General features: G+C 34.9%; 4 protein-coding genes across 5 annotated transcripts; 1 reads left to right on the plus strand and 3 right to left on the minus strand.

Annotated features, from left to right (window-relative positions):
- Positions 1-109: 109 nt before the first annotated feature.
- Positions 110-5,148, minus strand: LOC102613316 (uncharacterized). Of its 2 annotated transcripts, XM_025102504.2 has the most exons (13): positions 4,749-5,148; positions 4,447-4,633; positions 4,059-4,131; positions 3,580-3,727; positions 3,273-3,376; positions 2,697-2,837; positions 2,487-2,610; positions 2,274-2,417; positions 1,910-2,067; positions 1,726-1,800; positions 1,470-1,608; positions 1,114-1,383; positions 110-402 (listed from the first exon to the last, which is right to left on the minus strand). In XM_025102504.2, the coding sequence occupies exons 1-13, from the start codon at positions 5,004-5,006 to the stop codon at positions 247-249; spliced, it is 1,977 nt and encodes a 658-aa protein (XP_024958272.1). In that variant the 5' UTR covers positions 5,007-5,148; the 3' UTR covers positions 110-246. The 2 variants fall into 2 exon arrangements, with proteins under 2 accessions (XP_024958272.1, XP_024958273.1); XM_025102505.2 differs by lacking the exon at positions 110-402 and having other exon boundaries at positions 1,207-1,383; positions 1,474-1,608.
- A 1,394-nt stretch (positions 5,149-6,542) lies between these two features.
- LOC102620210 (peptidyl-prolyl cis-trans isomerase CYP21-4) lies at positions 6,543-9,063 on the minus strand. Its single transcript, XM_006488782.4, has 8 exons — positions 8,893-9,063; positions 8,329-8,512; positions 8,199-8,238; positions 8,061-8,108; positions 7,792-7,877; positions 7,276-7,413; positions 7,043-7,190; positions 6,543-6,940 (listed from the first exon to the last, which is right to left on the minus strand). The coding sequence occupies exons 2-8, from the start codon at positions 8,484-8,486 to the stop codon at positions 6,854-6,856; spliced, it is 705 nt and encodes a 234-aa protein (XP_006488845.1). The 5' UTR covers positions 8,487-8,512; positions 8,893-9,063; the 3' UTR covers positions 6,543-6,853.
- Positions 9,064-12,897: 3,834 nt separating this feature from the next.
- Positions 12,898-15,741, plus strand: LOC102619934 (probable N-acetyltransferase HLS1). Its single transcript, XM_006488781.1, has 3 exons — positions 12,898-13,068; positions 13,352-13,485; positions 14,847-15,741. Exons 1-3 carry the CDS (start codon positions 12,898-12,900, stop codon positions 15,739-15,741), a joined length of 1,200 nt encoding a protein of 399 aa, XP_006488844.1.
- Positions 15,742-16,700: 959 nt separating this feature from the next.
- Positions 16,701-21,220, minus strand: LOC102619642 (protein high chlorophyll fluorescent 107). Its single transcript, XM_006488780.4, has 8 exons — positions 20,625-21,220; positions 19,592-19,735; positions 18,621-18,926; positions 18,445-18,504; positions 18,050-18,295; positions 17,724-17,834; positions 17,446-17,622; positions 16,701-17,319 (listed from the first exon to the last, which is right to left on the minus strand). The coding sequence occupies exons 1-8, from the start codon at positions 21,186-21,188 to the stop codon at positions 16,939-16,941; spliced, it is 1,989 nt and encodes a 662-aa protein (XP_006488843.1). The 5' UTR covers positions 21,189-21,220; the 3' UTR covers positions 16,701-16,938.

Raw genomic sequence — 21,220 nt, forward strand, 5'->3', positions numbered from 1 at the left:
CAAATTTACCACGAACAGGTTATCTAAATACTGTACAAGTTGCTGTGTAGTTGTACTCATCCCGTGACATGTTGTTATAACTTTTAAACGGAGATGCTACACTCGGCTGCTTCAATGAGCGCACATTGGCGTTTTTTTTTTTTTTTCTTGGAAGATGTTGAAACAAATAATTAATCAATAACTCTTCCATAAATGTGTCCTATGCAGCTTCGCTGTGTCGTTTTGAACCATCAGTAGGTACAGACGTCACTCCCATTTAAGTGCACGAGTGATCTCCCATGAACTTGCCTGAGTCTCTTGAGTAATACCGTCACTGGACTCATAGTGCCCCCTCTTGCAATTCACTAAAGCTACCATGAATCTTTCACCCTCTAGTGAAGAAGGGTACATTATTTGTTCTTCCTGAAATACACGCATCAAAATTTGTGATATGGAAACCCCTGGAAGATACTTCTGTACAGCTTTGTTTAAACAACTTTCTACTGAGATGTAGATTAGAGTAGCCCAAAAAGAGGGGTAAAAAAAAGCAGTAATGTTATTGGTAGGTATTATGTAAGATGCAGTGCCGTATAGCGTCACATTTTACCCCTCTCTATTCAAAAACTCAAAAGATTCTAAATTTTTGTCCCTAGCCCCTCAACTTTGTGTATTATTTGACCCCAGGTTTTTGGTTATTGACAATCCAAATTCTACCATACATATATATGTAAGCTGGGATTAGGAACGAAATTTAGGAGGATTAAAACAAAAAAGAAGGTAATGCTCCACTAAGTAAAGATACATAGTTATATTTCAAACGATGAAAGATCTTACATCTCTTTTATTGGTAGATGGTAGATATTATCTCATTAAAGAAAGACAACAAAATCAATTACACATGAGAAATAATAATTAGTGCACATTATTGGGAAGACAAACTTTATCTCTCAACTAAGCGTAACATTATTGTAAAAAAAATAAAAAAATAAAATTGAAAACTTGGATTTTTTAGGGAACAGATGAAACGCTATACCAAACAACACTATATTATGGTCATTCTTTACTGATAAATAATGGATGTTTCTATATAATCTACTTTTGGAAAAGATGAGATTGTAGAGATTAAGCACTTACCTCGGGCAACTCATAGAACTCATTGGGAGATATTTGCAGCAACTCTATTGCAGTTTGACCAGTACACCAAGCTAAAACTTTGGTACTCTCATCTGCAAGAGTGACTTTCAAGTGGAAAGTGCGCACAAGTTCAGCATTACATTGAATGTGACAGAAACTGCATTCAAAAACTCCGGTAGGCCTCTCGTTAACAAAATGGCCACAAAGGGCATGAGCAAATCTTGTATTTACGAAACAGCTATCAATTTGATCAAGCCAAACTCGACATAGCTGTGTATGAGTTAAAGGGGGAAAAAAGTCAGATTAGTGAACATGACATTATGATTGGTAAATGAATTCTTCTAAATGAAACATACAAACATGTAGCTAGCGCCATTGGATAGATCAGAAAGGCATGATGACCTATGAAGGCAAGACGAGTTTAGCAATGCAGGCAAGCAACTTAGGTTAACAAAAGAAGCTCCGGCATCCTTCTCAGACCATAGCACTTCCAGGCTGTCAAACGAATTAAACAACTGCTTTATGAGATGCTGGGGCAAAGCATATTTAAGTACAGAAAAAGCAACTCAAAAATCATTCTTCATTGCTGAAGCATTTGTCAACAGTGCATACCGATTTTGTTTTGTCATAGAGCATGTCAAGTCAGATATATATACCACATGGCCAGGGCCTAGTCTTCCCAATGACCTGAGAAATACAATTCTTCAAGTTATGAGTAGAGTAGACAAAATTCATAAATTGTTAAGGCAATAAAAGGGTTACTATTTTGTAGAATTAAACAAAATTGTTCCAATACCAAGAGTCTGCGAAATGAATTTTTACAGTAATCACTCCTGTTGTATCCTCAATTTTCAAAGAGTAAACTCCAGGAGTATTTTCCTTGTGAAAAATGTCTATGACAACACCATAGAGGCTTAAACCAGTCATCTTGTCACAAAGGTTGATGATAAATGGCTGCAAATTTTTCATGAAATGAAAAAAATCAAACTGGTTGAATTGAATTAAAATATATCCATAAGTCACACAGGCTATGTGGGCAAGAGTGATACATTGTCCACAGATCAATTAAAATGTCAAGAAGAAATCATTTAAATGGCACTTGAATTGCAAAGAGATTTAGAATCCAAAATAGTGCCTGACAAAAAGAAGAATAAACTCACACGAAAAGGATAGTTACTGAAGTCGATGGACCCCTGAGAATCACAGGGCAAGGTCACTTGGGAAACTATGGGAACCTGGCTAGGATCTACTGCACTAAGCAGCCTTGAACCTTGATATCGATTTTGTGTCAATGGGACACATACCTGAGGAACACACAAATGAGCTCCAATTTTAAATGATAATAAATTTGCTTTTCAACAATCAACACGTACTTGCTCCTCCTGTTGAATGAAAGGCACTAGGTATAATTGTGTTGCAGTACCATACTCAAGGCAACACTCATCACTTGTTTCTAAAGCGATATATGGTCTATCCAGTGCAAGCGTACTTCCTATACTGCAAGATATTGCAGGATATAAAATATATATTATGCCTGGCGAAGAAGGCAATATGATAATGAATCCAGCAGCTAGATCTTTTACCTGAAAAGGTTGGCTATGAGAACCTGTTCACCCCACAAAAGAAACTTCATCTTAGCACCATCATTATCAACAAGAGTGATTTGCCTCCTCTGTATGCTGTCAAACTCACCCTGAGTTTCCAGTAATCCAATAGATTCAATCCTACATAAATAGGTTGAAAGAAAGGTATAATCTTTTTAAACAAAAACTGTTTACCTTTGTTGGACATGGTGACATGGACTATCAGATTAGCTTATATCATCTGGAATTCTATTCAGTTGCAAAAGTTATTGTTTACATGTATGCTTATATATAAAGTAATACATCATAATTTGGTATCTGATTTGACCATTGCCTCTGGCATCCCTGAAAGGAGGACCTAACAATCACATATCTCCATTTTATATTCAGTAACAGATTTCATACTCAGTTTCATATGAAGTAAAAGTTTTTTTTTTTTTTTCAGTTGTTAGAAATTATTCTTTTTTTTTTAAATAATAAATAAATCAAAGCCAGTAAAACTGTTCAGAATGAGGATCTATTTTGCAAAAACAATTCAGCATAGGATAAAAATGTATACAGAAATTTAGAACATACCTTGCATTAAATGAATAAGAAACCCCATTGTTGAAAGCATCAAGAGAAATGGAAGAAAATGAATCTGAATAAAAATCCAGCAGAATAGCATCGTGATCCTGACCCTAAAATACAAAATATAGAATCAGAACCAATATCATAAACGTAAAATCTGATTCAACTTTTAAAGACAACATAAATGCCAAAAAGAATTAAGCAAGTTCTCTATAAGCTGGCTCTTTCCACAATTTAACCAACTTGCCAATCTAAGAATTTCAGAAAACCCTATTGTGGAATGATAATAAGGCAGAAGATATTCAAGAGTTACCTCATCTAACAATATTACAAGATATTCTGTTGGCAGCAGCCGTGGACTACCACATCCTTCTCTTGCAGTTCGAAGATAGCATCCTGTGAGGAAAACTTCCCTCCCTTTCTTCAAAATCCCATTCTGTGGATCCACCAACTCATAATATCTATGATATAAAAATGTGCAAACAAAAGCTTCAGTATAGTTATCACACATACAAATAGAGAAACCCAACTTATACAGAGAAGAAATGAAATCATATAAAACCATTGATATGAATGAACATGTTACTATGAATTGATCTTTACTTTACAAATAGAGAAATGGAAGAAAAACATGTCACTATGAATTGATCTCTGGTTTAGTTCTCCATCATGTCATTATAATATGTGAGAAAAACATGCATCACAAAGAAATCTGGCAACCGTTAAATTTATGACTATAACTAATCACCATACATGCTAAATTGCTAGGTGCTAATAGTAAAAACAGTTTACCTGCGGTGGAGATAAAGATCAATAGTATTAGAGCTCCAAAAATCCCCCAATGTAAGCATATAGATGTTTGTACCTAATTAACAGAGATGTAGGAAAATTGCAATTTAGACTACCAATTTTTTTTTTAAAAGAAAATTCTTTTAAAAGAAAATTCGAAGAATTTTTTTTAAGGAAAAATTAGAAAAACTTTATTCAAACCACTTTAATCAGAAAGCACTTCCAAAGTTTCGACCTAATTCTAACCCCAAATGAATTTAGTAAACACATTGATACAATTTAAATAAAAAACTATTTATTTCTAAAGCACAATTTGCCTCATTGCCACCGCCGCAAACAATTATAATCTAATAAGGTTTTAATTCTTCAAAATAAAAAACCGAAAAACTACCTGGAAGAAGATAAACATCAACAACAACGGTTTCTAAAACGCTAGTTAATGATAAAAAATTCTTCTCATATATAGAATCAATTGTGACGGTGTTCGGAAGCCTAGTTCTCCGATGATGCTTTTTCAACTGATTCACAATCTCCGGTCTCTTCTTCGGTGCACCTACTCTGTGCTGCTCATTCCACGCCTTCAAAAACAAAACTAGGTGAAATTAGTAACATTCGGCTTTTCGTTTCTTTACTTATTTATTTTTAACAAAACTAGGTGAAATTATTAGTTGAATATATGGGAAAAAAAGGGACCTGAGCGAGATCGGAGAGAAGTATTGCAACGGTAACTCCGCTGGAATAAGCGATACAAGTTTTAAGAATCCGAGAGGCGATCCAGCTCCAGCCAGGCCCACGGGATTCGGATCCAGTGTTATTCGGATCTTGTCCGGATTCATCTCTTCCTCCTTCTTCTTCTCCGGGCCATAACACTGACCTTGCGTATTCAATTAATCCAAGAAAAGGATCTTCTTCTTCTTCTTGTTGCTGATTTTGTGCATTATCAATTTCCATGAGCGATACTTTATTTCTTTGACTCGTTTGCTCACTCAGTCAGGGGTCTAAGCCTTCGGGATATAAAATCGAGTAATCGAATTTGCCTAAATGGCGGCGATTTGAATTTGACAGCGAAATTTTGGCGCGCATTTGAAACAAGGGCCTGCTGGGCTGGACATGCAAGCTAGGATTTCATAGGCTGGGCCTACAAATAAAGGTTGCTGATCCGAGAAAACTAATCAGATTGTATAATACAAACCGATCAGTATGGTTCGATTGGCAACTATGATGGGTTGGGTCCAGGACCATATTCCACAAAAACAATTAAAACAAAATTAATTGAAAATGAAGTACTGATACAGTGATACTTGATCTTCTCCCAGTTTATTTCATTAGCCCCACGTCTCAATTAATTTCCAAAATTATCTTTAACATCAAATTTTGCCATAAACGCCAAAAGCTTTCACTTTCAACTCCGGTGGCGAATTAAGTATTTATTTTTTTAGGAGGAAATTGTCGACCGGAGAGCTGGCTTGCATCTATGCTTCTCTGCTTCTCCACATGACAATGGAATCATTATCACTCCTGAGAAGAATGCAACTCTGATCAAGGTTGCATATGCGAATATTGACTCTTAATGGCGAGTTTGTTCTCCATGCTTTTTGATTCTGAATGTTGGATACTGTGGTGCACTTGTAGGTTGTAGCAGTAGCTGCCCCTGCTGCTGCCACTGGGCGGTGACTGGTAATAGTGGTGGTACCCCAGCCACTGCTGTCACAGAGGAGGGGAAGGATACCCAAGGAAGAAAGTGAAGATGACGTGGGATTTTATTTGACTACGTCGATATTTTACACATTCTCCTCTTATTACTACTAATTGCATTTCCAGCTCCAAAATTTAGAGACGCCAGGTTTTTTCGTTTACGGCTAGATAATATTCTATTTATGAGTTCATAAGAGCAATTAAAAAAAAATGGATAGCCGGAAGGTAATTTTGGAAATAAGTGAAGCTAATTGAGAAGTCAAGAGTTAATTATCTATCACTCTTAAAAATATTTTCAAGTGCCTACCTGATCTAGCCGAAAGCAATTAACTTTTTCTTTGTGTTGTTTGATTGTATCTTAAATAAAATTTTTGGAGGTTTAGAAAATGTTTTACCTCTATTATGACTTCTTTTCTTTTCTTTTTTTAAACTTCTAAAAGCAAAGGTTATAGGTTTTTTTTTCCAAAGAGTTAATAAATTATTTAAAATATTATTTATTTATTTCGCAATCATATTTCACACCTTTGATAACATAACTTTAATTATTTGTACTAAAATAATTTTATAATTTTTAATAAAAATTTTAATTGATAATCAAATAACTAACAACTTTTCAATAAGATATTTACTTATAAAAACTTGGCTCCAAAGAAATTCTATTTAAAAAGTTACGCGACACAGACCCAAGTAATGCCACCGGCGTCAAGTCTTCACGCTGTAACGGATCCGACGTTCCGTTGATTCAACCCAACATGGGAAGAAGAAAGCAATGCAGATTGACACAGTAACAGATTGTCACCTTTAAAAGGCCGCAATAAGTTAAAAACATTTTCTCATGAAATTTTACAAGAAAAATTTCAATATGAAATTGACAAAATTGTGTATTTTGCCTACTAAGAAGTACAAACCTTTACTTTTTTGAACAATGCAACAACATTTCTTTGAACCCTTCTCTCCCTGCAGTACAATAAACGGGGAGAGACAAGAAAGAAAACCTGAACCAAGCGTTCTAGCAGCAGCAATACAAGATTAATACGAAAATCAATAGCACAACAAGAAACTTGGCTAGGTGTAAAATCTTTTCGGTAGCTTAGCATACATCCTCATATTGCATGCTTTAGTGTCACATTGATGATCCCTACATCTGACTTAGGCTGATAGTGCTCATCTGTATCCACCTCTTCAATTTCCTGATTACACAATATGATTAGGTGCATAAATTCCAAGTTAGCTTCAATTGAGTCATTGGCAATATCAATTCAGGTTATGAATCAAACATATATTTTATTTACCTGCACCACATCCTCACCCTTCACTACTCGTCCAAACACAATAAGCTTATCATTTAAATCTGGTATTGGTGCAGTTGTAATGTATAGCTCAAATCCTTTGCTGTCTTTAGATTTTACAGTTCCAATCATAAACGCCTCATGCTTCGGACTAGTCGAAAACAGGTAAATATCATGTCATATATACAGTAGGCCCAGCACTACGGCAAACACTATATAAGGTGCTGAGAGAAAACCTGGTCCTCAGCTGACTGCGGATCTTCCCTCTTGATGTCCATTCATCAGCAGCTGCAAGATCCTTGGAATGCCCAGCTTGAATGACATAGTTTTTGATCACATGATGGAAAGACATACCTTTGAAGTACCCCTTTTGACTGCAAAGCCAATTTACTTTGAGGTTCTTTGAGTATAATAAAACAAGCAGCATGCACTAAGCAGAATGTTTGTGATCCCAGAGAGCATTTAGTTGATTAAGGACTAAAAACATTGTTGGGAGTTATAAATCTCGTAGTTTTCAAAGAGTCATGGATCACAAGCTACATCCACACAAAACTGCAATACAATGCTACTACAAAATTATAAATATATCTATACACCATCGAGGACCCAAATGAAAGAACAAGTTAATAGAATAAGAGCATAAGACTAACTGATTATCAGCAGTTCACGCATCTATGGAGAACAAAGACGGTAAAGGAAGCGACAATTCGCAACTGGAAAAAAAAAGGATGTAGATGCCTGAAAATACTTACCACAAGTCAATAAATTTATCCACGGTTTCTGGTGAACCATCTTTGAAGAGTTCCACTATTATATAACCTTTAGATGTATTTAAAACCTACACAGGAAAAAGGCACAGAATAAGCACAAGGTAACAATATCAGGAGGTGAATAGGAAAATTTGTTTATTTGGGTACAGAATCAAACAGTAAGCATTATGACTAGCTCTAAGAAATCAAATTTTCACATCATATAGAAATTAAGAAGTAAAACATGCAACCATTTCATAAACCGAACTTACAGCATGGCCAGGAAGATCAAACTTCTTTGAAACCGCATAGGCATCATCCTTGATCATAGAAAGAGAAATAAGCTTAGCAGATCACACAGTGTAGGAGCCAGACTAACACACATCAAAATTTGAACTCTAAACGACTACCTCAACGGTTGACGATTCATTCCCTATTTGTTCATTTGACCTAAAAGAAAATTACCACAATGTTACAACACTAGCAAACGAAAAACTTAATCATCCATCAAAAGATTCAATAACAAGGGGATAACAAAACCTTTGTGAATGCGACCAATGTCTATATGTGACAACTAAGCACAACACTATCAACACGACAATTAAATTGCAAATGATGATCGTCTTGGCACTGATTCGTGTAGGCCCCTTCTTCCTTTTGCTTTGAATTAACAAAGCCTGCGGTTTCATCCTCGCCATGATGCTGAAACTTTATTTCGGAAAATCTGCAAACACTCAATCCGTACTCAAAACTCAGATTCAACTAACTGATTATCTAAACAACAAACATATTGATATCCAACAATTCTCCAAAATTACAACTTTCAGATCAGTTGTATACATCTTAGTAAATCAAATTCAAAAAATTTAAGTCGGTTCAATCGTCGAGAAGCTTCTACATACCAAGATTTAACTTGAGGTTTAATTAAATTTAACTAAATACGGTAATAGACTGCACTGAACATTAAATAAAGCATGAGCAGGCAAAGAAATTAATTGAACTAAAATTCAGCTAAACGGCGACGGATTTAGATGAAAGATAAGTAAATATAGAAGGATTTTTCGGATAATAAAAGTTGGATGTTTATCATTGATGATAACGTACCTCTAACTGATCAAGTTGTTGATTCTTCGTAACTAATTCAATAAGGAACCTCGAAGAGGGCGATTTATGTTGCTGCTGTAGTGCTGTGCTGTGTCGTTTTAATCACGGATTAGGGGTCGATTTTTCTCTCTTTTTTTTCTCTTAAGTTGATAAGTCCTCAGTTACGGTGTCTGTGTTTGGCGTTCTTCTTTGGACCCACCACGCACGAGAAGTTCAAACTGACGGTCTAGATGCGTGTACCTGTTCAAACTTGTTCGAATGGGTAATTGAGCGATTAACGCATGGGTCTCTATACATTTATAATTTTCAAAATAAAACATAATTTTACATTTATCTCAATTAAGTCCAAGACCTCTATTATAGGTAGTTTGATTATTTTGATGGGGGTTAGATCACAAATGTTATTATACAAAATTAATTTCAGAACGCACTAGAGCTCCAAAAGACTAGAATCTCTTCTTACATTGATAAAAAAGGAAATGACTTTTCTATATATCTATCCGATTATTGGATGAATTTTTTTTATTTATGTAGAGTGATATAATACAGTCATAAATTCTTATATAAATTTATTTTGTACAAACTGATGTGATATTAATTAATTGGTTGAATGAAAATATAAAATAATATAAATAAATCATGTGGGTCAAGAGATATTTAATTCAACTAATGAATTAATGTCACATCAGTTTGTACAAAATAAATTTGTACAATAATTTGTGTCTATATCATTACTCTTTTATGTAAATGAAAATTAGTTGCAAGACGTTTATTTCTTATTGTTTTAACTGGCAAACTACAAACCAAATTTATTTCGTTTGTGCATTAGGGGGGCGGATTTGGTACTCTTGCTCAAATGTCCATAATTTTTTTTTAAAAAGAAAAAAGCTCAAATGTACTCTCTTTTATCTCTTCCCTAGTTACCGTTGGTTTACACCTCATGACAAGCCAAACGCTAATAACTGAACAAAATTTATTGCTTATAATGGATAAGGTCCAAAAAAGGTGTGGTTGCATTAGAATGGCAAAGATTGTGCATTGCAATAATATTTATGAAAAAAATTTCATGACGTTTGCACATACACGCATAGGAGGAAGAATAATTGAAAATAATTTAGAGAAGAATCTCAGATAGTACCCCAGAATTTCAATGACGGGTTAGAGCTTGCTCCCAAGAATAATTAATAAACATTACATAATTAAAAAATAACGATTTAATGGGTGATGTTACTCACGTTTTTATTTTGTGAAGTAGGTACAAATATTTAGTTTTAACACTATTTTACAAAGATAATCTTGTTAGAGATAATCTTATATCAAAGATTGGGACAACTATCAACTTGTGAACTAAGTTTTAAATAGTGAGCAAAAAGATCGATCTGCGGCATGATGGTTGTACAAGATTATCACATATTTGCCTATTAAATTTTTGAGTAAGTATATAAGTTAATTTGGGGCAATCCTCAGCTGGCTTTTAAGCATGAGAGCACGAATTAGGCTCACTAACTTATTTCAATCACGCCACGCAGTTAACTTTTGTTCGTCATTTAGAATGTGCGAAGACACAGCCATCCAGTGACTCCAAAATTCCCTCGACGATCAAACGAACGAGAGAATTAATGATCCCCACACAAAATCCGACGGTGGTGAATTTTCATTAATTTCTCAAGAGAATGATAGAACAGCTACGTGAGTGATGGATTGGTGTGAAGCGATCAATATAAAGTCAATGTTGTAATGAATGTTCTGCGAGCAAGCATTTTATTGATGATTGTGTATTATGACGATTTTGTTTATTTGTTGGTGGTTGCTGGGGCAAAGGAGTCCGAATTTCAGATTTTAATGAGTTGATTTTAACCTAGAGTCGGTCCACGTCTTGCGTCATTGTTAGCTAATAGGTTTTTACTTTTTTGGGTTCTTCCGCAATTTGCATGTTTACGTACTCCTGATAGATTCTTGCATCGTTACATGATTAATCTTTTCATCTTGTGACTCTTGAATATGCTAGGAATTAAACAATAAATAAATAAAATGAGTGATTTTGAATTTACAGTCTCATAATGGTTTTCTAAATCTTCGTTTTACCTGGATTAATTGTATTATTTTTCTTCTTGCATAGTATTTTGTAAGTGCTTGTGTTCTTATTAATTTGCTCTCCTTTCGGCTTTAGCTATCCGCAAAGTAAAGCTCAAGTCCCTTGATCAGTGTTATCTGATTTGACTGTTTAATAAATTTCCCAAATAAGGATAATAACAATAATAAGTAGGAAGAAACGAATCTACGAAGATGAAGGAAATGTAGATAAAAAAGAAAAAGAAGGGACCACCTCGTGTATAGGTCTGATTCTCATATCATATAAATGGTTATACGTCTTAACTTTTACTCAAAAGTAATAGTTATCTTAACCTTATATTATTGTCCTCAAATCTTGAGGGCTCTACACATTTGGCTTCTATACAATACATCGGAAATAGCAAGTACTCATTATTTATGTTAATTAAAAGTATTAATTGACTCTTTTATCAAACCTCAGTTATAATTACATCAATATCATTTGTCATTGCAAAATGTCCAGGTTCTAGCTAGATGCAACAACAGAACTCCCAAACTCATTACCACATGGAAATTAATTTTGTGTAATCACTCAAGTTGATCCGTAGTTTAATAGAGAAATCTCTCAAGCAAGCAGTGAAATAAAAGAAGGCTTCTTTGACCTATCGCTTACGTACCTTGATAATAAAAAAAGAGTCAATAATTTCCGGATTTTGTATGAAAATTGGGGAGAGTTCAGTGCTTATGGCTGAGCTTTGGGCTCTATATCAGGGTCTAACTCTTGCATGGGAGGTAGGCATAAAAAGGTTGTTGGTTGAAGTGGACAGTCTTTGTATTACGCAAATGATTTCTAAGTAGGTGGTCGTTCCTAATGTGTTCTATGCCTTAATAACAGCCATCCGGGATTTACTAAGTAGAAATTGGCAGACAACCATATCCCATATATTTCGTGAAGCAAACTCAGCCGCGGACTTCATGGCCAATATGGCTCATTCAGTCCCTCTTGGCTTGCACTTTTTCTCTAAACCTCCTGTGGGTATCTATCCCATTATTTGGAAAGATTTGTTTGGGGTTACTCAACCCCGCTTTGTTCCTGTCTAGCTCGTTTTAACGAGCCCCCTCTCATCAAAAAAAAAAAGAGTCAATAATTTCCGAAGCATAGTGTTATAAGAATCAAATAATTTCGCTATTAGGGTTATTCTTACACGTCTAAAGGTGCTATAAAATAATACAGAGAATTTGCAGCTGAGGTCAGCAGGGCAGAGGGAGCAATTATAAGTTGGAAGAAAACTTTTGAGCAACAGCTAGATGTGATCCGAAACTAGCACATCAAATGATTAATTGATCAAACTCCATGCATTTGCCTGCTGGCCAAGGCCAACCTCTTCACATTTCACATGGCTTTTGCTTATTATGCCTTGTCACTTCTATACTTGAGACATCAATGGAAAGTGGCTATCAGCGAATATAACTTCAAATACAACAAACGAACAAAACACTACTGGGGCTCTATGTTTGGCCTACAATTTTATTTGTTTGAAGTTTCAAGAACTGTGTGTTAAATAAAAGAAAAGATATATATATATATACACACACACATTAGCATCTATTGTCTAATATCAGAAAAAAAAATGTGAGGATACAACCATATTTAAAGAAATAACTCTTAGCTATACATGACAAACAATTTACACATAAGATTTTGAAAGCCCAAAAATTAAGGCAGGGATTATGAGAGAATCCTTGTCTCAGATATATGTACACACCTTTTTATTATTAACTTAGAGGGATATACGTACGTATCTGCGTGCGTGTATAAATAATTCATGAGCACATGAGAGTGAAATGAGAGGCGTGAGTTTATGGCTGAAAAGTTTTTTTTGATTTTGCAACCTTAGTCTGGAACCCAACTTGTTTCTTTTATAGCAAGGGAAAAATTTTTGAGAAAAGGGAATGGAGAACAGAGTTCTGATAAGGGAATTCAATGAAGCTAGGGATGTTGAAGTGGTGGGGAAGCTCGAGAAGAAATGTGAAATAGGGTCTAAAAACGGGGTCGCTTTATTCACAAACATGACGACAGACCCTTTATGTAGGATTAGGTTTTATGCTGTTCATGTTATGCTGGTGGGTTTATTCTTTTTCCTCTCTTGGGCAACTGCATATATATACATGCAATTTCTTTTTGTAATTTTTGTGTACATATTTACTTTTATCTTCAACGTACAAACTTGCTTAGCATTTTTCTCCGTGTTTATGATTGCATTACACTATATAGCTAGAAATGCAGTGAGAGGCAACTTTATAGACCCCATATGAGATCTTATCAACGAACATTTTAATAATAGTTTGACTGGCTAGACAAGTAATAATTATTAATTAACATTAATTGTTTGAAAATGGGCAACAGGTTGCCGAGCTGCGGGAAAATGGGGAGCTTGTCGGAGTTGTGAGAGGATGCATCAAGGGTGTAGGGACTAAATTTGAGGGACAAATTGTGAAGTTGGGTTGTATTTTAGGCCTTCGAGTTTCTCCGAGGCATCGGTATATACTCTTTTATCTCTCTCTCTCTCTCGAAGTTGAATATGAAAATTACAATGATCTTTTCTCATTACTTGACTGTGAAAATTTTTTAAGCTTATGATGCATGGTGCTGGTAAATGATATATATGAGATTTGGTATATCTATAACAAGTTCACTACCACCATGGTGAAAGAAAGAATTCTCTGATAATAATCGCATCATGAATTTTCAAGCCACTTTTTCCTCAGTGAGTGAGAAAAAAACAGTTTCATTTTAAAGAATGCATGATTTTTAACTAAGTGATCTGGAATGTAGAGAAATGTGTTCCCTTTAACAAGTAATGTTATTATAAAGATCTTCTTGATTATTATTCTTCACTTAGTTGAAGAAACATAGTGCTTCAGATTGTTAGAACATAATTAAGATGATTATCCCGTTCTATCAAGGTTCATCCAAAAAAAATGGTTGGGTGACAACGGATTATTCTTTGGCTATAGGGAGAAAAAGAGTTGCATATTAATTAAGATAACTTTTTAAAACCTAATTAAGAAAAGAGGAAAAAGAGTGTAATGATCTCCTATTATTTGACAAAATTAATTGATATTTTTCGGATGTTTTAAAACACAGCCAAACCCATTTGGTTCAACTTTTTTATTGATCTAACTATTTTTGGAATATAAATATCTTTAATTATTTAATGAATTGAATTTTTTTATCATGATTAATTATGAAAAAAAGTAGGGAATTGTAAATTAAAAAATTATGATGATTCCCTTACTTTTCCATACTTTTTCAACTAATTATGATTAAAAAAATAATTAACTAAATAATTAAAATTATTCATATTACCAACATCAAACGACTACCAACAGTAAAATTGTAGGATCAACAAAAAAGTTGACATTGAAAGATATATAAGCGTGTCCTAAAACATTAAAAATTTTGATTAGTTTTATCAAACAACAATGGTTTCACTCTTTTTCCCTTCGGAAAATTTTATACATATCACTTTATTTTATTTATAAGGAGCCATTAACTCGTTACATCAGATAAAGAGTTGTGCTTAATATAGAAAAAGATGACAGAAATTTGTCCTCTCTCTACCTACCCACACTCTCTCTTTTCTTTTCTTCTTTATTTCTCTGATCTTTCTCTACACCAAATATTTTCCTTAGATAAAAGCTTGAGTTATAACTTTCTTAGATGAATATTATCTGCAAATTGCCATTTACTAAGTTTAATGAGTGATCGAACTTAGTACAGTATTTACTCATATCAAAGAGACCGTGGCCTTTTTTTACTTTTTTTTTCCCTTAAGAACTAAAATGTAATTCTACACATTTTTTTTGCTCACATGTAAAAGTTGTATGAACTAATATAGGCGAATGGGGATTGGATTCCACCTTGTCAAATCTGTTGAGGAATGGCTGATGAGAAATGGAGCTCACTACACTTTTCTTGCAACTGAAAAAAACAATGTGGCTTCTACGAATCTATTCACTAGTAGATGCAATTACATGAATTTTAGCTCATTATTCATATTTGTTCAACCTGTTAGCTTATCTCTGAAGGTTCTTTCTCAAGATATCAACATTGAGAAGTTGCAAATAGACCAAGCAATTTCTTTGTACAATAACAAGCTCAGAAGCAAAGATTTGTTCCCAACAGATATTCACTCAATCTTGAAAGAAAAGCTCAGTTTGGGTACATGGGTGTCTTATTTTAAAGAAGAAGCATGGTTTGATTTTGAGAACAACAAGGAGAATAATAATGAAGGTACCATTATTGCCAAAACTTCTCCAAGTTCTTGGGTCATGTTTAGCATTTGGAATTCTTGTGAAGCATACAAGATTCATAAAAGCAAGTCTCATAATCCTTTCTTCAAGTTTTTGCATGCAACTTTGAGCCATGCAAAAGTGAAAATTTTCCCTTGTATTGGCGTTAGAATGCCAATAGGTAGCTCTCTTGGAAACCCATTTGGGTTTCTTTTCCTGTATGGTCTTTATGGAGAAGGAGAGAGGCTTGGGGAGCTAATGAAATCTGTGTTGAGCTTTGCATCAAGATTGGCTGAAAATTTTAAACATTGTAAGATGATTATCACTGAGCTTGGAGTCTCTGATCCTCTCATTCAACATGTTCCCAGAGAATCCTCCATTTCATGCATCCAAGATCTTTGGTGTTTGAAAAAAGTGAATTGTGTTGCTGATGACAATAAGGAGGAGAGGATGATGATGGAACAATTTGGTAACGTATTCGTTGATCCAAGAGAATTTTAGGGCTACAATTTAGAGGGCTTATTTGATCCGTTTAAAAAATAATAATAATAATCTGAGGCACCTTATCAACTGAGAGTGTAGCCATCAAAAAGCTTGTATGGTAGTAGTACATGTAAACTTTGTATCTCTTTGCATTTTTTCATATGATTATAGAATTTTAAGCTATACCAGTCTTTCTCACTCAAGCTTTGTGATTCATTCATCAATCAGAACTGTTCATTCTTTTACAGCTGCTATCGGAATCTAACGGATGTGGTTGAAAGAAGGAGAGATTATAGAGCACCGTTATTGCATTACACCCGCTTAATTACACCCATTTAATTTTTCATGTATAACATCTGTATATTTGTTTTGAAAAATTATCATATACTTGATAATTGTATTTAATTCTTCAACACATGTCATGTCATGCATTAAATGAGTATAATACAGTAACGGTACTCTAAGAATCTCCCAAAAAGAAGACAAGAAAATCCAATAAAATCATTTAATTAATGTGTTAAAAAAAATTTGTCTCACTATTATAATGGGTCATTTTATAAAACAATTGTTTATGTATTTAAGGCTTTCGTCCCACTTCGGACTACTTCAAGAACATAAATGCATGCCTCAAATATGGAAGCCAAAGGAATCTCGAATCTCTATCATTTTCAAGAATAGACGACTACTGATCATTTAATCAAATTTGCGGTTGCTTTTGCGGTTTTGCCCTACCTTAATACATTGACGTCTCCCGTGATCAGACGACCTGTCGGACACCAATATTATATACGCACGACTCGACGTTTAATTTGCTTGGGCCGATTCTTGGGCTTCGAATGTAATTTTAAGTTTTAAATTATTGATAGGAACACCCTCCTTCCGATGCACAAAGAGTATAGAAGTTCATTGATTCTTTGGATCTCAAAGGTGCTTTTAATTGCTCTTTCGAATTAAAAAACTTGTAAACTAAAGACATATTTAAATAAATGTTCTTGATCTATTTAGTTGATTTACATGCTACATAATCCAACTTGATATTCTCACTTGACAGTTTTGATCAGCAGCAGTTTAATATTTTAATTTTAGAGTAAGATGTCACTGTAGCTTTTTGTTGATATACAAGGCAATTAACTATAGACCTATACACAGGGTCTTGTATGTAGTATGCTTAATGCATCTTCTATAGCATCAACATGAAGTGACTAAATATTGGTCTCAGGCAAGTGTTGCTGCAGTTTTGTCTTCTGGTCTGAAAATTCTTCTTCTTGGATAATTAACTTTCCTCACCACTGAAGGGTTAGATGTTTTTTCCAGCAAAACATCAAGCTGATCAGGGTCTAGATTCAACTTGTTCCTAATGAAATCATCTAAATCAAATCCACTTGCACTTTCCAAGTCATTTCCAACATACAAACCAGAATAAGGGCTGACTGATGCCTCATCATCAGTACTTTCATTATCACCTGGAGAATACTCCGAAGGCTCCTTGTATGAGCTCTTTTCCAAGTTCAATAGTTGCTTTATTCTGTCAAGTGCTGGGTCAATGATATCCATGAATCCCATAACCCATGACGCATCATCAACGACTTCAGTCCGCTGTTACAATAAACAAAATAAACCTTCACAAATGGAAAATAGCACACAATACAGATGCAACACAATGTTTGACCATGGATTACAATTTAGCAAGATAACATAAGATGAATTATGCTGACTACTGACCTGCTGGAAGTAGAGATTACGAATTTCCTCTGCACGCACAGAATTTCCTTGATCCTCCTCCAATTGTGCCCAAGTCATCCATGTTATATAACTCTGAGAATTTATGTTTAGTGACGATCGAAATAATCTCCTCGCTGCTGATAAGTTACCAACTCTCTGTTCAAGAACACCCCAAGCCTGCAGCAGTCAACAAAGAAGTTCAGATATGCAGAAGATGAATTAAGTAGACTATCAGCCTATCCTCGGTACATCATATTACGCAGTGTAATAGTTATTACCTGTAGACATCGAGCTGCACTCTCAGTAGTTGAGTCAATTGAGAGTGCCCTTTCGTATAATTCCCTGGCGGTATCTAAATTTCCTTCCTTCCATTCCATCCATCCCCAAGCCTAAACAGCCGAGTGTTTGTTCAGTCACTTAAGTTGCAATGTACTCACATTGTTGAAAATAATCCAAGAAAGTAAAGTACAACATTTACACATACAAAAGGGAACTCAGATGCAGCAATGTGCAAGTTGTTCTATATCAATTTGTAGTCTACAAAGAAATAAAAGAAGCTGGAACAGTTAACCAACAGATCATTGCTATATGGAAGGGTTCTTACAATCCATACTGGTTGGTGCCTTGGATCAATTTCAGACGCTCTCCTGAACAACTTTCGAGCAAGATTTGCAGTTGAGTATTTATATTCTAATAAGGCAAGAGACTGAAGTAGAACAGGATCTCTTGGATTCACTGCATGGCCTATCTTTAAAAGTTTTTTCCCCTTGTCAATAAATCCCATATTTGCTTCAAAGATTCCCCATACATGCCATGCAAATCTATTTTTGGGGCTTGCCTGGACTGCTCTCTACAAAATGAAAACGGAAGATGTACGCATACAGTTATTATTATAACTGAAGCTTCACAGACACATAGTATTGCATTTTGCTTTCCAATTTTGGAAGAAGAAAATGAGAGCGATTTTAATGCATCCTCTCTATGATATTGAAAGATTACCTCAAATAGCTGCCTAGCTGCAAGGTTGTTTTCCTGTTGCATCTCCATTTGTGACCACGCCTGCAACAGAGAAAATGGACGCAAACAATAAGGAAGACTCCATTGAAGCCACATCAATGGCAGAGAAGTTAATTTTCATGACAGATTAGCCTGGGAGCTGGACTTTGAAGACTTACAATCCAACTAGCACAGCTTTTTGGATTACACTTAGTGGCTTGTCGGAATAAGTTGCGAGCCTGCTCATAACGATTTGCTTTAGCTTCCAGCAAAGCAAGTGTTTGATATATGTATTCATTTCCACCACAAAACTTAAGACCTTTAGCGAGCAGCTGCCTAGCCTTCTTGATATTACCCTGTCTCAGCTCTAGAACTGCCCATCCATGCCACGCAGCAATGTGTCCTTTATCAGCAACTGTTGAAGCATCAAATAACTCTCTTGCCTTCCCTATATTCCCTAGCTTATTTTCCAAAACAGCCCAACACTGTTGCAATAGAATACCTACTTGTCAACTTCACATGTGAGAAATGATCATGGACAATGCAGTCATTCAATCAGTTTCGGTAATCCTATCACAACAAAAGAATTTCGCCAAATTTAAAGAGATTTACCTGGTGATAGAATCAAAGGCACCAACAACTTTTCTAAGCTCTCTAAGTGAATGATAGTGGATCTCACAAGACTAGATCCAAATAAAGCTATGAGGGTGGTCACACCTCATTTCAGTATCAATAGCATAAAATAGGTGAAGACGAAAATTTATCCACAGAACATGGTAACGAACACTCAAAACAAATACAAATTACTTCCAGCAGAGTTCATTTTTCCTTTGGTTATTGTCATCAAGAATAAGTATTGCTTTACTTGTTTTCTTACAAAACTATATAAATTAACAAGGATTAGAATCCCTTTCCAATCGAGTGGAAAATGAATGCAATCCAGGGATGTTAAGCCCTCCACTATATTATCAGTAGCATAAACAAAGTTCTAGAATTCCAAATCACACATTAAGTACAGAAACCATAAATACTCGTCATCAGTGCTTTGCTTGGCTACTTGGTTTTCCAAGCAAAATGAAAAGAAGAAAAATTTAAAGCATTGAACAGAAATTGCAATCTCATTGTAGCATACAAGGAAAAGAACACAAACCTGCCAAATATAAGGATTCTCTCCTTGGGTAGCCTGGCTACCTTTGGCATAAATAGCTCTAGCTTCTGCTACTTTTGATTGCTTGCTTAGTACCTTCCCTAGTGCTACATACGGCCTCCCATCCTCTGGCCAATAATCTATACACTTCATATACAGTCACACACAATCATTATTTAATTATCATCGGCAATAATGTCCAAATATTTCAACAAACCGTAAACTCAATAATGGGAAATATTTCAAAACAGGTTTCTCCATTCAAATTATTCCAAAATGAAAGTCATTTTACAAGAAAATCCCAAATTCTAAAAAGTTACAACCCCATCATTCCAACATAAATGAAGAAATGCTATACATACCCTTTAATTTATAATCAAATTAGAAACTGAAGACAGAAGGTAATTCTTGCAACCACTCTACAATTGAAATCCTTCCTTAACCCTCACCAAGCTCTCATCTTATCTTCTTCAAGCTAGCTTAATGCATCTAATTACCTAAACAATTTCTTTTCAAGCTATTTCCATAGTCTACACTGAACTCAATTAAAGCTAACAAACAAAATTATATGCACCCAAAAACCACTATTAAACTAATTATAACAATTTGTATATATATATTAGAAATATTCTAGCCATAAATTTTAAAGTACGAAAAATCTTTAAAACCGCATGGTTAAAAGGCTTAAAGCTGTAAGCTTTTAAAATCTTTCTTGACTTTCCCATACTTTAAAATTTTTTACCTGAAACTTTTATATATATATATATATTTGAGTTTTTTTAGTAAAGTGGGGGAAAAATCGGGAAAATTTTAAAATCGTGGTGTTTTAAAGGTTTAAAATTTAGAGTGCTTAAAACGCACGGTTCATGCATTTTTCCGAAAGTTCTAGCACTTTAAAATTCCAGAGCGAACCATTTCTAATAGATATATATATATATATATTAGTGAGCAATTGAACACATAGCGGAATCACTGTGAATAGTGTGGAAACTGCACACAAACTAGATAGCAGTGTCGCAATAAACAGAAAAGGTACCTTCTCAAGAATCTCCTCGGCTTCTTGGTATCTAAAATTCTTGGTCAAAATCTTAGCTTTATACAAGGCCAAGTCCAAGTTGACTGTAAGCGGCTTCTCACCAGAACTAGATTCCATTCTCTCCGGTTCAAACATTGGCATCTTCTTCGCAAACTCATTAAGAGTGGCGTCTATGATCCCAGATGAATTAACCCCACCATCGCCGCCCCCGCTACCGGCCACGTCACCAACTTCTTCATCTGAGAGCTCCTTCACCGGCCTCCGAACCACAAGACGATCTTTATTAAATGAGTCTTCCTTCTCTTCGATACCGACATCAGCATTCTTGACAGCTTCTGTCTTGGTGTTGTGCGATGATTTTTGTTGTGAGTAACATGGAGGCAATGTGAGATGGGTTGTTTTGCATGGGATTATAAAGGGGAATTTGGAGATATGTTTGTTGATGTTTTGTGAAGAAGTAAAGAGATTGAAGTTTGACTTTGAAGAAGAAGAAGAAGAAGAGGAAGTAGTGGTAGTGAAGAGGTTCATTTCTTCTTTTAACGGATATAACTGTGTGGTTTGCATGCTAGGAGGGCTTTGGAAGGGAGAAGACTGCT

Source organism: Citrus sinensis, chromosome 1 (genome assembly GCF_022201045.2).
Source record: "Citrus sinensis cultivar Valencia sweet orange chromosome 1, DVS_A1.0, whole genome shotgun sequence".
Classification (NCBI taxonomy): Eukaryota; Viridiplantae; Streptophyta; class Magnoliopsida; order Sapindales; family Rutaceae; genus Citrus; species Citrus sinensis.

Excerpts from the sequence above, each read along its gene's own strand:
- LOC102613316 (XM_025102504.2), bottom strand. The coding sequence starts at position 5,006 with ATGGAAATTGATAATGCACAAAATCAGCAACAAGAAGAAGAAGAAGAT. Across the intron at positions 4,132-4,446 it reads TGATGTTTATCTTCTTCCAG|GTACAAACATCTATATGCTT; the intron begins GTAGTTTTTCGG and ends TCTGTTAATTAG. Across the intron at positions 2,068-2,273 it reads TCAGTAACTATCCTTTTCGT|CCATTTATCATCAACCTTTG; the intron begins GTGAGTTTATTC and ends AAAAATTTGCAG.
- LOC102620210 (XM_006488782.4), bottom strand. The coding sequence starts at position 8,486 with ATGGCGAGGATGAAACCGCAGGCTTTGTTAATTCAAAGCAAAAGGAAG. Across the intron at positions 8,109-8,198 it reads ATGAATCGTCAACCGTTGAG|GATGATGCCTATGCGGTTTC; the intron begins GTAGTCGTTTAG and ends TCTATGATCAAG. Across the intron at positions 7,414-7,791 it reads GATAAATTTATTGACTTGTG|TCAAAAGGGGTACTTCAAAG; the intron begins GTAAGTATTTTC and ends TTGGCTTTGCAG.
- LOC102619934 (XM_006488781.1), top strand. The coding sequence starts at position 12,898 with ATGGAGAACAGAGTTCTGATAAGGGAATTCAATGAAGCTAGGGATGTT. Across the intron at positions 13,069-13,351 it reads ATGCTGTTCATGTTATGCTG|GTTGCCGAGCTGCGGGAAAA; the intron begins GTGGGTTTATTC and ends AATGGGCAACAG. Across the intron at positions 13,486-14,846 it reads CGAGTTTCTCCGAGGCATCG|GCGAATGGGGATTGGATTCC; the intron begins GTATATACTCTT and ends GAACTAATATAG.
- LOC102619642 (XM_006488780.4), bottom strand. The coding sequence starts at position 21,188 with ATGCAAACCACACAGTTATATCCGTTAAAAGAAGAAATGAACCTCTTC. Across the intron at positions 18,505-18,620 it reads AAAGCTGTGCTAGTTGGATT|GCGTGGTCACAAATGGAGAT; the intron begins GTAAGTCTTCAA and ends TCTCTGTTGCAG. Across the intron at positions 17,320-17,445 it reads GTAATCTCTACTTCCAGCAG|CGGACTGAAGTCGTTGATGA; the intron begins GTCAGTAGTCAG and ends TTATTGTAACAG.